The sequence below is a fragment of the Orycteropus afer genome, unplaced genomic scaffold (genome assembly GCF_000298275.1).
Source record: "Orycteropus afer afer isolate SDZICR_OR568_19922 unplaced genomic scaffold, OryAfe1.0 scaffold00490, whole genome shotgun sequence".
Classification (NCBI taxonomy): Eukaryota; Metazoa; Chordata; class Mammalia; order Tubulidentata; family Orycteropodidae; genus Orycteropus; species Orycteropus afer.
Window position 1 is genome coordinate 477,104 of NW_006922077.1, and position 15,945 is coordinate 493,048.

Sequence of the window (15,945 nt, forward strand, 5' to 3'; positions counted from 1 at the left end):
AGGAGGTGGTCACCCAAGACAAGTGGCACATGGTTGGGGGGGATAGATGGCACTGAAGGGCCACCCAAATAAATGAAGGTGTCCCACCTGAAGTAGCTTGGGAGAGGAGTTGGACTAGAAATAAGTGGTATCTAAAGCCATGAGGGCGAGGACCAAAGGAAGAGAAAAAAGAGATCGCCAGAGAACCCTTATGATTAAAGAACATGGGGGTAGGGGTTGGTAGCTAGTAAGGGGACTGAGAGGGAAAGGAACGTGAAATGTCACACTTCTGTGTTATGCCAGGTTCTGTGCTGGCCACTTATATCCATTAGTGCATTTAATCTTCAAGACCAACTCTGTGAAGTCAGTATTATTTTTTTCTGTTTTAGAAATGAGGAAAGTGAGGCTAGGGATATGGGGTGGCATGCTCAGAGTCTGAGTCTGAGAAGGGCCTTACTAGAATTTGAAACTAGATCTCTGGGCACCGCAAAACCTATGCTTTTTCCCTCTCTCTAGGAGGCTAAGAGGAAAAAGAATTAGATGACAGGAGGAAGGGAAAGTGGTCAGAAGTGTGAAATAATGTAGATAGGTCAAGAGAAGCAAGAGCAGGCCATTGGCTAGGGAGGCCTTCTCCAGAGTAGTAGCAGGTAGTGTATCACTGTGGACTAAGGAGTGAGGGAGAAGTGGCAACATCCAGGTGGGCAGGGAGAGAAGCAGAGGTGAAGGGTCAGGAGAATGGGACCTGCCTAGCGGAAGGCCAGGGAAGGGACTGAGAGCAAAGTGGCAAATGCAGAGTGGTGGCAGCAACTTGATAAAGCAGTGGGAGAGAATGGTGCTGGAGCCAAGGAGATCCCAGAGGACAAGCCTTTGTGTCATGAGAAGGGGGAGGGCACAGAGGAAGGTAAGAATAGCCCATTCCTACAGCCTGGAGAGCTGGCACTGAGCCCAGAGTGCCTGCTGGGCTCCAGGGCAGAAGGGCCTCTAGTGGGGAGGGTGGCTGACCTCAGTCCTGGGTCTTCACATCACATCCTTCAGAGCCTCCAGTGCCCGCTACCAGTACCTGGCAGATATGTCACCAAGCAAGCCACCACAATTGGTCTGGTCTGCTGCCCCTTAGGTACGTGGCACTGGCTGGTGGTAGACGGGTAGGAGAAGCCACCTTTGCCCCTCCCCTCGCAGCAGTTCCAGACTGCCCGCCAGCTCCACCATGCCTCCACCCAGGGCCAGCAGCAGTGCTTGGGGCCGCAGGTATCCCAAGCAAAGGCTGTACCTTCTTAGAGCACGTATACATCAGTCAGCACCAGCATGACACACGAAAGCTTGTAGCTGGCACCAAAGACCTCCTGAAGCGCAGCCCCATATAAGGAGCCTGGGCCCTGCTCCACAGATGCCTTCTCCTCTCCACTCAGCAAGGCCACTAGGCCCCCTGTGTGTGCTCGCTGGGAGACCAGCTCAGAGATGAGATGCAGGTCTCTGGTAGGAGAGGCTCCAATGAACTGGAGACTGCCTCCTGCAGAGGCCAGTGGAGGTGGAGAACTGTGGGAAAGGGGTGAAAGAAGTATCAGGGAGACATTTGGAGAGGGGTGAAGACATACAAGAGAGTAGAGGAGGGTGGGGAGACATGGGGAAAGAATGAGGGGACACAGGAGGGAAAAATAGACATGAGGGAGAAGGGTGAGAAGGAGATGAAGAGAGAGGGATGGAAGAGAGAAAAGAAAGGGAGAGTGTGTCAGTATCAAGGCCATCTCTCTGCTGGGAAGGGTAGGAAAAATGTTGACTGGAATTTGAGGTTAACAGGTTGGGTCTGCAAGGCAATATATAGGGTTGGCAGAAAATGGCCCTATAAGTGTATTTGTATGATCTGAATTCCCAGGCGTATAGTAGAGCTGACAAGGGACAAGGTTGTAGTTACTTCTTGGTCACAGCCAGCTACCCAGAGGAACTGAGTAGTTGAACCTGTGGGCTCAGGACCATAGTAGTCACAGGGGACATCAAGCTCAATTGGCGTAACATACTACACACAACATTGTTCCACCTCCTACTTTGGTGAGTAGCAACTGGGATCTTAAAAGTTTGCAAGCAGCCATCTAGATGTAACGATGGGTCTTTCCTCATCCAGAGCAAAGAAGAATAAAGAAAACCAAAAATTAATGGAAACAATTAGTCCTGGCGACTGGTACACCATGCGATCTGCAGCCTATATGACTTATGAGACCCTAAGAACTAGATGGTACCCAGCTACCACTGTCAATCACTCTGAAGGAGATCTATGTAGGAGATCCTGGGTAGAGAGGGAGAACAATATGGAATAAAACTCAAAATCATTTGGAAAAAAAAAAGGGGGGGAGGTGTTCTGGTTACCTAGTGCCACTCTGACAGGAATATACCACAAATAGGATGGCTTTAATAAACAGGAGTATATTCTTATAATTTGGAGCCTTTAAGTCCAAATGCAAAGTGCCAGGCTCTAGGGGCTGGGTGAAAGCCCCTCAACCTTGGGGTCCAGCTCTGCTTCCTGCTCCCGGCCCACTGGGGCTAGAGGCATTTCTTTACTCAGACAGCTGCTGGCTGCTGAGGCTGAGAAGCCCCAAGGTTGACAAGTAAAAAGGCACAGTCCCAATGTTACCAAACCACATAGCAGGCCATTAAGTCTACTGTAAGTCCCAAGGTCGGCAGAGCATAGCAGGCTGCTGAGCAAACGACATGACTACATGCAGGGTCCAAGCGTGCCATAGGCTAGAGACCATTCCCAAGGCTTCTCCTTAAATACAGGAAGCAGACTACATCCCAAAGGCAGCTACTCAGCTGCTTGTGGTAGATCCCACCATGGAGTTGATTGCCAGTCTCATCATGGGGAATAACTACCACCAGCTCTCCAGCCATTCAACCAGGCCCAGCCAAGTTGACACACAAACATAACTACCCCAGGGGGAGGACCAGGTTTGCTGGTCTGATAGAGCTTGGTGGAACCACTGAGACTAAGGCCCCTAGCTGTCCTTCAAGTTTGGAATTGAACCCACACCTGTGGCTTCCAGCCAAACAAAAGACAGGCATATGAGTTGATACACTCCTTGGAGAGAACAATCATGGGAGAAAGAAGGGCTGTTTATGCACAGGGAGACAGCTCAGGGGGCAGGGTTGCATGGAGGGATGGACACAGGGAAGAAGTGACTGTTGGGAGGAAGTGGGAGGGGAACTGTTGCATTGTGGTGAATTGTGATCAATGTCATGACCCATGTATGTGAACTGCTGTATGGAAAGTGAATTTGCTCTGTAAATTTTCACCCAAATCACTATATATATGTGGTTGTTGTTGTGTGCCGTCGAATCGGACCCAACTCATAGCAACCCCTCTCCTTGGGTTTCCAAGGCAGTATCACTACGGAAGTAGATTGCCCCATCTTCCTTCCGAGGAGTGGAGTTGAGGTTTTTCAGATATAGCTAAAAAATAAACATTTATTGGTAAAAATAAGAATAGCATGTTCAATTAAAAAAAAAAAAAAAAATAGGTTGGGTCTGAATTGGGGTCCCAGGATATAAATCCAGAGGCCCCAGCTTTGGAAATGAAGAGGCATGAGTGCTTGATGGCAGCTCCCAGACACACCCAGCGATAGATCAAAACAAGGGCACGGGAGGAGCTGTACCTATGGTTCTGCTGGTCCTACTGGTAGAAAGGCCCATGGACCACCCCTAGGATGGGCTCCCAAGATACAAGGCTCCAAGAAAGATACCCCACACTGGCTCCACAAAGAGACATTACTGTACTTGTTGGTGGAGTCTGAGGAAATGGAGGGAAGTCTCCAGACATTGTATGTGGCAGCTGTGACTGCCCCAGCCTCTGAGGAGGCCACATCCTTCATGTAGGCAAGACTAATTCACTGTGGTATCCAGGAGAACATCATCATTGCCAGAGTCACCTTATATCCTCAGCGTGAGAAAACATGAGGCTCAGAGAGAGGAAGCCACTAATTCAGGGTCAACCTGCAGATAAGAATCAAGATCTTGACATACCAACTCCAGTGCTGGGTGCACCACGACCACCACATGCAAGATGCTCCCTGAGGTCAGAAGAGTCCCACCTCTCAGGAGTGGGCTGACGTAAGCAAAATTCTCACCTTCACTGAACCTCTCAGTTTCCTCCCAGTTGAATGGGAAGAAAACACCTCCTTTTCCCATCTCACAAGGTCCCTGGGTAGCACGAAGCATAGTGCCTAAGGCACTTGACTGCTAACCAGAAGGCTGGCGGTTCAAACCCACCAGCCACTCCTCGGAAGGAAGATGGGGCAATCTACTTCTGTAGTGATACTGCCTCGGAAACCCAAGGAGGGGTCGCATTGAGTCAGCTCTGACTTGACGGCACACAACAACAACAACAACACTAAAGGAATGGACTGGATGGCAAGAGGTTTGGTCCCCAACACCACCACCACCACCCCACTGCACAGGGCACTTGTGAGCATCACAGAGCAATGACAGGTAGGTTTTGTTACCTATCAAAGGCTTTATCATACTTCCTGAGGTTAATAATTTAACTTTACCCAAAGTATTTGGACTTTGCCCTAGATTCAGGAGAGAGAACCTCTAAAAACTTGGAATTTCTCAAGTATCTTTGATGAGGCCTCCATACATACCTGAGAGTTTATGCTAATGAGGCACCTCCTGGGTAGGGGTTGGCCAGGCCAGAACAACCCACCTGATCTCAGAGGCAAAGTCAAACTAGTTGCTAGTACTGATTCTGACTCAAGGCAACACTGTGTGTCAAAGCACAACTGTGCTCCATAGAGTTGTTTCCAACAGCCAGTTTTTCTCAGAAGTAGAACGACAGGCCTTTCTTCTGGGGCACCTCTGGATGGACTCAAACTGTCAGTCTGTCAGTTAGCCTTGAGCACCTGAACTGTTTTGTACCACCTAAGGGCTCCACTTCAGGGGAGGGGCCTAAAGCTGAGTTCAACCAATCAAGCCTACTTGACGAGGACTCATCAAACTCTCTAGACATAGGAGCTCCACGGGCTTCCTGGTTGGTGACAGACATTGATGTACATGAAAGGATATCAGCTCACTTTTTAGGATGTGGAAGCTCCATGTTAAGAATTCTCTAGGAATCCCCCCAGACCTTGCTTTATGAGTTTCTTCATTTGTATCCTTTTTGCTATAAAATTGTAATCGTAAGTATTGAACTTTCCATGAGTTCTGTGAGTCGTTCTTGTGAATTGCTGAACCCAAGGGAATAGTGGGATCCAGCAGGTCAGAAGTGAAGAAAACTATAGGGACCCCTGAGCTTATGACTAGCATCCTGAGGAGGTAGTAGGAAAACCCCAAATTTGTACCAAATGGGTCAAAAGTGATGATGTCATGATGGAGACTCTAAACTTGTGACTGGTGTCTGAGGTCTTGGGCAGGCTTGGCAGTCTAGAGGTCTATGCCCTTTAACTTATGAGATCTGATGTAGGTCTAAATGGTTAGGGTCAGAGGAAGAAGGGCTACATATGCAGCTGGTATCAGAACAAAAGTTAAATTGATCTCTACAGTTTGGTGTCAGAGAAGTGGGATTTGGTTTTTCCCAGCATACCATTTTTAGATTCATGGGAATTATGAGTGCTTTGAGAAATCTCTGAATCCCTCCATCTGCGGTGGTCAAGAAAAGGGGTAGGAGGGACAACTCAGCCTCCTTCAGCCCCTCCTACCCACCTTGGCCTTGCCCCTTCCCTCAGTTTAAGACCCAAGGTTAGCTCCTGTTCCAACCACCCCCTCTTGCCAGGTTCTGTATTCAAGCCCAGCCGCCATTCTGGCCCCATTCCTTTCCCTACTCCTTGGGCTCTCCATTCTTGACCTCAGCCTCCTCATTCTCCTCATCCTTCCCTGGCTCCTGCTCCAGTCTCCTCCCAACAATGTCCCCATTACCAATAGGGTCAATCCAGATGTCCAGCTGGTCAATGGCCAGGGTGAGCAGCATTAGCCCCTCTAGCTCAGGAACCTCAATCAGGCCTATGGCCTCCTTGTGCACTGCCCTGGCCAGGAGCTTGGCTGCTGTGTGTTCTAGTCCAGTACCCAGCTCGGGAGCATAGCAGTCTCCATTTGAAAGTCACAGACCTATACAACTAAGGTCTTTCCAGAGATGGAGCAGAGATGAACAAGGGAGAAAAGAGAAAGAGACAAAACAATGGGGACATGTAACTTCGGGGCTAAGAAACCTCAGCAGGGACTAAATAAGCATTCACTCATTCATTTATTGATAGCGTAAATACACCAGATACTGGGAATGTACAGAGATGAGTAAGGCATGTCCCTGCCTTCAGAGTGCTAGCAACCTTTTAGGAAAAACAAACAAAAACAAACTCACTGCTGTCAAATTGAATCCTTGAGTTTCCAAGACGGTATCACTACAGAAGCAGATTGCCTGATGTTCCTTCTGAGGAGTGGCTGGTCAATTTGAACCACCAGCCTTCTGGTTAGCAGTCAAATGCCTTAGGCTCTATGCCAGCAGAGCTCTTAATCTTTTAGGAACAGACCAAAAATACAATGTGATAAGGGCTGTGACACAGAGAAGCCTGGATGCTAGGGATCCCACAGACTGGGGGATACAATGAAGGGAATGAGATGCCTGCCAAGGAGAGTGGGCCTTGGGGGTGGGGAATGCACTCACCTCAAACTGGTTGGACTCTTCCCCACGATGTGGTCTTGCAGCTCAGGAACTGGGGTGAAGAGAAGAGGCATGGTTGGAATAGGCATCTGCAGAACCCTCTGGGCATCCTTACATCTTCCGCATTTCAACACCCACACATTACCCCTCAACTGGCAACAACCCTGACCTCTGGGGTCCTGGCCTCTCTCCTCCTGCCCTCTGGGGACTGGATTCCCTGTGAACATTTGTACTCCCAGCTCCTCCCTGCCTCCTGCCAGCTCCTCTCACCTGCAAGCCCAGGTCATGCCTCGTCACCTCCTGGATCAGCACATCTGCCCACCTTGTGAAGTCCTTGGAGAAGAAGATGATTATGCTCAGACCCCTGCTTTTCATTGACCAGCAGCTGGAGTAGTGGCACCTCCTGCCAGCGTAACAGGGCAATGGACCGGCTTTGGGCATGTGCCCAGGGAGGCCTGCTGTAAAGACCTCACCGTGAGCTTGGAGAGGGAGTGGTAGGTGAGAAATAAAGAAAAGATGGGGAGGCCCACAATGCTTGGGCAGACCAAGAGTGAAGATGGGAAAGCATATGCCCTCAGAGGAATTGAAGGGCTGTACCTGCCTATGAGTGTGAGGGGAAGCTAATGAGATAGGGGTGTTCTGGGAGGCCAGAGGCAAAGGAAGATGAGACCCTTAAGGACTCTTAGGGGTCCCCCCTCCCTTGTCATTCCTCACCTCTACTCCCCAAACACAAAATCTGGCTCCCTCTTCCCAATCCCCAACTTCTCTTAGTGGGCCTTGGAGATAAAGAGGTTAACATGACTGCTAAGCTACCCAAGCAGTAAAATTATAAGGTTTAGAAAGTGGTGTAGAGAGGACAGTAATTACAGTGAGGTCCTCTCTGGGAGCTGCAGGAGGGGTTTGTGGCCAGAGGCCTGGGAGGGGTCTATTCCACCAACATGCTACCCTTAGCTCAGAATAGCTTCCCACACCACATCCCTACAGGCGCATGCTGGGAGACCCGGGAAGAGGGAAACAAACTCGCCAGGGAAGCCCCTCCTCCCCCCTCCCCTCCTTGGAAAGGCCTGCGGTGCCAGGGAATGGGTCCACTGACCCTAGAAACAGGGCCTTTAGGGAAAAAAAAAGGGGGGGGGGATTAGGAATCCTCCCTGAGAAAGCAGAAAGAGAGCCATTCCCCACTGCGTCCAGTTCTGCAGCTGCTGGGCAGGGCAGGTAGGGTGTCGGAGGGGAGAGACGGCCTGCCTGGTGGCGACGCAGGATAGAAGGACTGTTCCCTCCTCCCTACAGAAGATCCCAGTCTGGCAGCTCTGAAAGTGGCCCGGGAGTCTCTGGCCTAAAACCCTGGCGACAGGCCCTCAGGAGCTCCAGCTTCTCTTTCTGGGGTTGTAACGGTTCCTCTATCAAACTCCACAAGCACATCTCTCCCTCCTCTCTGTTCCGTAACTTCATCGTCTATCCAGGAAACCTCCTCCGCTCCTGGTAGCTCACACCCTCAAACCTAAACGCCTACCTCAGACGCCAACTCACATTTGCTTTGAACCAGTCAGGACCTTGAAGAAGGCGGGCCTGAAGGTTGCCTGGGTAACGCCCAGACCTCTTGAAGGGCGCCCCTGGCAGAAGGACAGTTGCCTAGGAGACCAGGACAGGGGGCCGGGCTCGAAGTCTTAGCAAACATTGGGATGATTAGAGGGCTGAAACTAAGTGTCCGGATATCTACTAACTTTTTCCTTAAAGCCAGTGGAGCTCTCTCCTCAGGGCTGGTTCTCGGACAGCTTGAGGCCTGAAACCCCTAAAAGAAACCTCCTAGAAATAGTTCCTGCAACTCAGGGGAACGCAACAGTTCCAGGTCTGAAGAAATAATGAAACAAGCGAGATCTAGGAGGGATTGGGGAAAGCTTAATGCAAAGCTTAATTCATTATAATATGAAACTTTTCAAACTAGAAACGTAAAGTGAAAACACGCAAAACATACCATAAAAGAAAGAAAGAAAGAAAGAAAGAAAAAACAACTGGTTTTATTCCCACCTCCAAAGAGCTGAAATTCCAGATTCCACCACAAGATGGCAGTTTTTCCCATTTATTGGGTGAAGTGCAGTCCAAGAACCAGTGGGGATTAAGTTGGGAACCTTTTCTGCGTCCCAAGTTGTTCCTGGTTCTTGCTCCCTGATACTTGGCAGACACCCGTCATCCTTCGTGGCCACAAGAATACAGTGTCCTCTCCCCAACTCAGCTTCACAGGAATGGCAACTCTGACGAAGTTGATTTAGCAGGGTTTATACATTATTAGGAGCTCTGGTAGCATAGTGACTAAAGCACTTGACTGCTAACTAGAAGGCTGGCGGTTCAAACACACCAGCCACTCCTCGGAAGGCAGGTTGGGCAATCCTACTTCCATAGTGATACTGCCTCGGAAAGCCAAGGAGGGGTCGCTGTGAGTCGGGGCCGACTCGACGGCACATAACAACAACAACATACATTATTTACTGGACGTCGCTATATACTGTGTGTTGAGGAATACTTGCGGAAAAAAGTTCTGTTGTTTTGGATCTCACAATGTAGTAAGGTGATCACTTGCAGTAATAATAACCAACTCATTTAGAACTGTTTGTCAGGCATTTCATCCTCAAAATTTTATAAAAATATATACAATTTTGTTATCCCCATCTTACAGATAAGGAAACTAAGGCAAGAAGAGGTTAAATAACTTGTCCAATTTCACACAGCCAGAAAAGGGGCAGAGCTAGGACTTGAACCCAGGAAACGTAGATCTAGTCTAGAAGCTATATGACTAACATCCACACTCCATGGAATGGTGCAGATATGGGTAGGAGGGGCATCTACTATAGAAAGTCAGAAAAGGATTCCTGTTGTTGTTGTTATGTGCCATGGAGTTGGACCTGACTCACAGTGACCCTCCTTGGGTTTCCGAGGCAGTATTGACAAGGAGGCAGATTGCCCAACCTTCTTTCCAAGGATTCCTAGAAGACATGTTCGAATTTTATCTGTATCGAGACCTAAAGAAAGTAAATTTGGCCAAGAGATTTGGCAGGGGGAGGTGGAGAAAGAAGGGGGAGTTGTTCTGGAAAGATGAAACAACCTATGCAAAGGTTAAGAGATGATCAAGGGAAAAAGAGCAGACTGCCACATCCCGGCTGTGGATACTTGAGTAGTCTGGGTAATTGAGTGCCATTCACTTAAATCAAAAAACATACGATGGGGTACATTTCAGGGGCACGGAAGAAGTTTGAGGTGCTCAGGGACATCCAGACCAAGACATCCAGGAGGCAGGGAATTTGGGCAGATAGTATTTACCTCCTGTCTTGTCTAGATTATATGCTCCCTAAAGGAAGGGGCTGTGTCTTATTTATCCTTGCAGTTCTTATAGATTTACCACTAGATATATATTTGGAGCTCTGGTAGCGTAGCGTAGTGCCTAAGGCATATGACTGCTAACCAGAAGGCTGGCAGTTCAAACCCACCGGCCACTCCTCAGAAGGAAGATTGGTAGTGATACTGCCTTGGAAACTCAAGGAGGGGTCACTATGAGTCAGATTCGACTCAATGGCAGTGAGTTTGAGAGTTTATCCACTATTGTGAATATTAATTTTCAGTGGAAAATTTTTTTTCTTTAATTTTTTATTGTGATTTGGGTGAAAGTTTACAGAGCAAAATCATTTTTCATACAGCAGTGCATACACATTTTGTCTCATGACATTGACTGCAATTTCCCACAATGCATCAGCTCTCTTCCCACTTCCTCTCCATAGTTACCTCTTCACTGTGTCCTTCCTTCCCATGCACTCCTGCCCACTGAGCTGTCTCCCTGTGCATACACAGCCCTTCTGTTCTCCCATGATTGATTTTGCCAAGGAGTGTATCTACCTGATGTAAATATTCAGCCCATATGCTTATCTACTATTTGGCTGGAAGCCACAGGGATGAGTTCAATTCCAGACCTGAAGGGTAGCTAGGAGCCATAGTGTCAGGGGTCTTACCAGGCTCTGTCAGACCAGCAAAACTGGCCCTATTTTTTTTTAATGATTTTGAGTTTTGTTCCACATTGTTCTCCCATTCTATCCAGGATCTCCTACACAGATCCCCCTCCAAGTGGTTGACAGTGGTAGCTGGGCACCATCTAGTTCTTTTGGTCTCATGGTCATATAGGCTGAGGATCACATGGTCTACTAGTCCCTTGGATTACTTGTTTCCATGCATCTTTGTTTTTTTTCATTCTTCTTTGCTCTGAATGAAGAGAGACCCATTGTTATACCTAAATGGCCGCTTGTAAGCTTTTAAAGGGAGCTTTGGTAGCATAGTGCCTAAGGCACTTGACTGCTAACCAGAAGGATGGTAGTTCAAACCCACCAGCCACTCCTCGGAAGGAAGGTTGGGCAGTCTACTTCCGTAGAGATACTGCCTCAGAAACCCAAGGAGGGGTCACTATGAATGAGTCAAGGCCTACTCAACGGCACACAACAACAACAAGCTTTTAAAACCCCAGTTGCTACTCACCAAAGTAGGATGTGGAACAATGTTTTTGTGTGTTATGTTATGTCATTGAACTGGATGTCCCCTGTGACCATAGTCCTGAGTCCACAGGTCCAACTACTCACTCCCTCTGGATAGCTGGCCAAGACATCACCACAACCTTGTTCCTTGACAACTCCACTATATAACTGGACATTTTTAGAGGACAGACAAATACGCTTATAGAAACATCATCTGCCATCCCTGTACAAGGTCATAGGCATACTACCCCCTGCCTAGACATGCCTGATCCTTCAGCCTGTCCACCCATCTATTCACTGGTAGATCAATATTTGCCATCAATGACAATGCAGTACTGTATGTGCAAAAGCGTTCATCTTTATTGTCTGTACCTCAAATGTACCTCTCTATGTCTTCATTTTCCCCACTGCCACCATGTTGATCACTCACATTTGGTACATTGTCCTTCCCTTCATCCAAATCAGTACTTGTCTCTACCTATTTTGCAGTGTCCCCTCCCCTCCCCTTCCACATCTGGTAACCAGCAAAGAAAGTTTCATTCCATACATAATCCTTGTTTTTTTTTTTTTGTTTTTTTTTACAATAATGAACTAACACAATATTTGTCCTTCTGTGATTAACTTATTTTATTCAGTATAATGTCTTCCAAGTTCAACCATGTTGTATGGTGTTTTGTAGATTCTACATTATTCTTTAGTGTTGCATAGTATTCCATTGTGTGTAGGTTTTTTTCCATCTTTTTGCTATTGTAAATAGTGTTGCAATGAACATGGGTGTGCATATAGCTGTTCTTGTCCTGAGTAGCCAATTTTTTCAGAAATGAATAACTCTGTCTTTCTTCCCAGTCTGTCTTAGCCTGGAAGCTCCATTGAAACCTGTCCCCCATGGGTGACCCTACTGGTATTTAAAATACTGGTGGCATAGCCTCCAGCCTTATGCAACACACAAGTCACCACAGTAGGACAAACTGATAGTGGTGGAAATTGTCAAACAATATCATTAGCATCACATGCAAGTAAAATTTTGCTGAAGAAAATTCAAAAATGGCTGCAGCAGTATACTGGCAGGGAACTTCCAGAAATTCATGCTGGATTCAGAAGAGGATATGGAACTAGGGAGATCAGAGCTGATGTCAGATGGATCTTAGCTGAAAGCAAGGAATATCAGAGAGATGATTACCTGTGTTTTATTGACTACACCAAGGCATTCGACTGTGCTCATCATAACAAATTATGGATAACATTGTGAAGAATGGGTATTCCAGAACACTTAATTGTGCTCATGAGGAATCTGTACATGGACCAGGAGGCTGTCATTCAAACAGAACAAGGTTTAAAATGGTGCATGGTTTAAAATCAGTAAAGGTGTGTGTCAGGGTTGTATCCTTTCACCATACTTATTCAATCTGTAGGCTGAACAAATAACCTGGAAAGCTGGACTATATGAAGAAGAACGGAGCATCAGGATTGGAGGAAGACTCACTAACAACCTGCAATATGCAAACGACACAACCTTGCTTGCTGAAAGTGAAAAGGATATGAAGCACTTACTGATGAAGATCAAAGACTAGAGTCTTCAGTATGGGTTACACCTCAACATAAAGAAAACAAAAATTCTCACAACTGGACCAATAAGCAACATCACAATAAATGGAGAAAAGATTGATGTTGTCAGGGATCTCATTTTACTTGACACACAATCAACACACATGGAAGCAGCACTCAAGAAAGCAGATGTTGTAGTGCACTGGGCACATCTGCTGCAAAAGATCTCTTTAAAGTATTAATGGAAAAAATAAAATAACAATTTTAAAAAATAAAGTGTTAAAGAGTGAACATGTCACTTCAAGGTGCGCCTGCCCCAAGCCGTGGTATTTTCAATAGCCTCATATGCACGTGAAAACTGGAAAATGAATAAGGAAGACCACATTGAAGAAGAGTTGATACCTTTGAATTGTGGTGTTGGCAAAGAATACTGAAAGTATCATGAACTGCCAGAAGAACAAACAAATCTGTCCTGGAAGGAGTGTGCCCCAAATGTTCTTTGGAAGTAAGAATGGCCAGACTCCGTCTCACCTACATTGGTCATGTTATTAGAAGAGGCCAGTCCCTGGAGAAGCATATTGTGGTTGGTAAAGTCAGTGAAAAAGAGGAAGACTCTCAACGAGATGGACTGATGCAGTGGCTTCAATGATGGGCTCAAACATGGCAGGATTGTGGGGATGGTGAAGGAGCAGGCAGTGTTTTGTTCTGTTGTCTATGGGGTTGCTATGAGTTGGAGCCAACTCAGTGGCACCTAACAACATAAGAACAACATATGTTTGGTGAGGACGTGAAGGTTGGGCTAAACTCTCAGAGCCCTCAAACAGTTTGCATTGGAGAGACATTGTAGAGAACAGGATATGCCAGACTATGACCTGCTCTTGGAGGTCAAAATGGAAAGAAAAAGAGTCCTGAAGAAGGAGCCCATGAAGGCTACCATTGACTGAATACTGTGTAATCCTCACAACCAGCATTGGGAACCTCATTTTACAGATGAAGAAACTTGAAATGCTGAGATGCCCATGTCTTTATTTAACAAAAAAGTTTTCCCCATTATGCTGGAGTCTCCGTTTCTGTTCTTCATGGAAATGGACTGTCTCTCTAGTGCTCCCCAGTCTAGTCCTCCTACCATTTATCCAATCATCTTCCCTCACACCTCTCACCAACCTCAGACCTCCAAACTCACTGCTGTGGAGTCAATTCAATACACAGCGACCGACCCCTCCTTGGGTTTCTGAGGCGGTATCACTATGGAAGTAGATCGCCCAATCTTCCTTCCGAGGAGGGGCTGGTGGGTTTGAACCACCAGCCTTCTGGTTAGCAGTCAAATACCTTAAGCACTATGCCACCAGAGCTCCCAATCTCACACCTTGACCCCTAATTTCTTCCCTCAAGCTCCTCAGTCCTACCTGCCCTTATTCCTAGTGCTCTATCATGTCATCTTGAAGACACTTTAGCACAATAACCAGTTGCTGTCAAGTCGATGCCAACGTATGGTGACCCCATGTGTGTCATAGTAGAACTGGGTGCTTCTAAACGTTTTCAATGGCAGGTTTTTCAGAAGTAGATCTCCAGGCTTTTTCTTCTGAATGCCTGTAGGTAGACTCAAGCTTCCAGCCTCTCTGTTGGCAGGCAAGCTTGTTAACCATCAGCACTATCCAAGGACTCCTAAGACATTCTTCTTCTTTTTTTTTTTTAATTAAAAAAAAAAAGTATGTAAATCTTTACAGAAGTAAATAGCCTCATCTTGGTGGGTTTGAACCGCTGACCTTCTGGTTAGCAGCCAAATGTAAGACACTCTAGTGGGCTCTGATTTCAGAGAGGACTCTAGTTCTTTTCCTGCCTGAGAAGCCCAAGAATGGAAGAAACACCTGTATTTCCTCAGATCCCCTTCATTCAGTCAAAAAATATGGTGTGTGCCAAGCAACATTAGGCAACACACAAAGATGAGCAAGATCTGATCCACGCAAGCATTTTCAATCTAGTGGATATTTGCTATTGACCTCCAAGGTTTTGGTGTCAAGAAATAAGCCTGGAGAAACTGAAGTCTGGGAAGAGGTATTCAGAACCAGGAAATGTTAAGCACCTTAGTGACATCCTAGCACCTCGGCATCCTTCCACTCTGGCCTCTGACTGTGCCCAGGGTAGCGCCTGAAGACCAGGGCTGGTCCCACAACTGGGCTTCTCCCCTTACAACTAATGGCCTCCAGGTCAGGTATTTGAGGATAGACTTCTTATCCCATCTTCACTGCTACAACTCTAGGCCAAGCCCCTTCCCAGACTTCTAAGACTCTGCAAATAAAAAAGTACACTAGGAATTCAAAGGCCCGGATTCTTCTCCATACATAGCGGCTTCCTTCACTTTTCCCAGCAGCCCATGACTTTTTCAGCCTGCTGATTCCCTTAGTGCTTTCAGGACCCAGTTTCAAACTCATACTCTTACCAGTTGAGTCTAACCCTTCTTCCCTTAGTCCTTCTCATCATCTCCCCATCTTCGCAGACTGTTCCTGAATCCTTCCCCTCTTACTGTCTGTCCTTAACCCTCAAGTCCAACCCTTCTATCTCTCTCTTCTTGATCCCTCTCATGAGTCCAGCCTACTGCTCCCTTCCATGGCTACTTTTAACCACTTCTGTGGACAGCCTCCAGGACCTGGGTCTCCTTTAGCCTCTTGCGCTCCATCTCCTTCCCCTTTGGCTCTCTGCACTCCCACCAAAGCTGACTCTTGTTTTTGCTATCTCTCCTTCCCACAGGAGTCTCTCTCTCCCCTTCTCTGACTTCCCAGGATCCTCTGGGATCCTCCAGTCTGCCTTCTCAGGGGATCCTTTGGTATCTCCCAGCCTCTGCCTTTCTAGCTGCAACCTCCTCCTCCCCTTCTTGCTTTCTCCTTCTCCTTGCAGGGCTTTGGCCTTTGTCCCACCAGTTCCTCAGCCCCTGTTCCCATCTCTGTGCACCCCCCAATCTCTTGTGTTCTGGCTTGCTAGACCTCTGTATCTCTCCCATCTAGCTACAGCTCCTTCTCTTTCCTCTCTCTGGTTTCTCTCTTCTATCTTTGTCTCTGGCTCTCATTCTAACTTTGCCCGTGCGTCCCCACAGGCTTCTGTCTCTCTAGCTAAACCCCTCTCTGTGTCTTCCCCTTCTGATAATCTTTTCCTTCTTTGTCTCTCCCTGTCTCCCTGTTGCCCTCTGTCTCTCTGGATCTGTCTCTTCTCTCCTTGATCTCACTGTCTCTCGTTGGTATCCCTGACTCTGACTTTCCCTCTCTATCGCCCTTTTCG

General features: G+C 47.3%; 1 protein-coding gene across 1 annotated transcript in view; it reads left to right on the forward strand.

Annotated features, from left to right (window-relative positions):
- The first annotated feature begins 12,964 nt into the window (after positions 1 to 12,964).
- Positions 12,965 to 15,945, forward strand: part of GDF11 (growth differentiation factor 11) — a 10,192-nt gene continuing 7,211 nt past the window's right edge. The window contains exons 1-2 of the mRNA XM_007955161.2: positions 12,965 to 12,977; positions 13,230 to 13,308. Of these exons, the coding sequence (XP_007953352.1) occupies positions 12,965 to 12,977; positions 13,230 to 13,308 (92 nt within the window). The remainder of the gene's footprint in view (positions 12,978 to 13,229; positions 13,309 to 15,945) is intronic.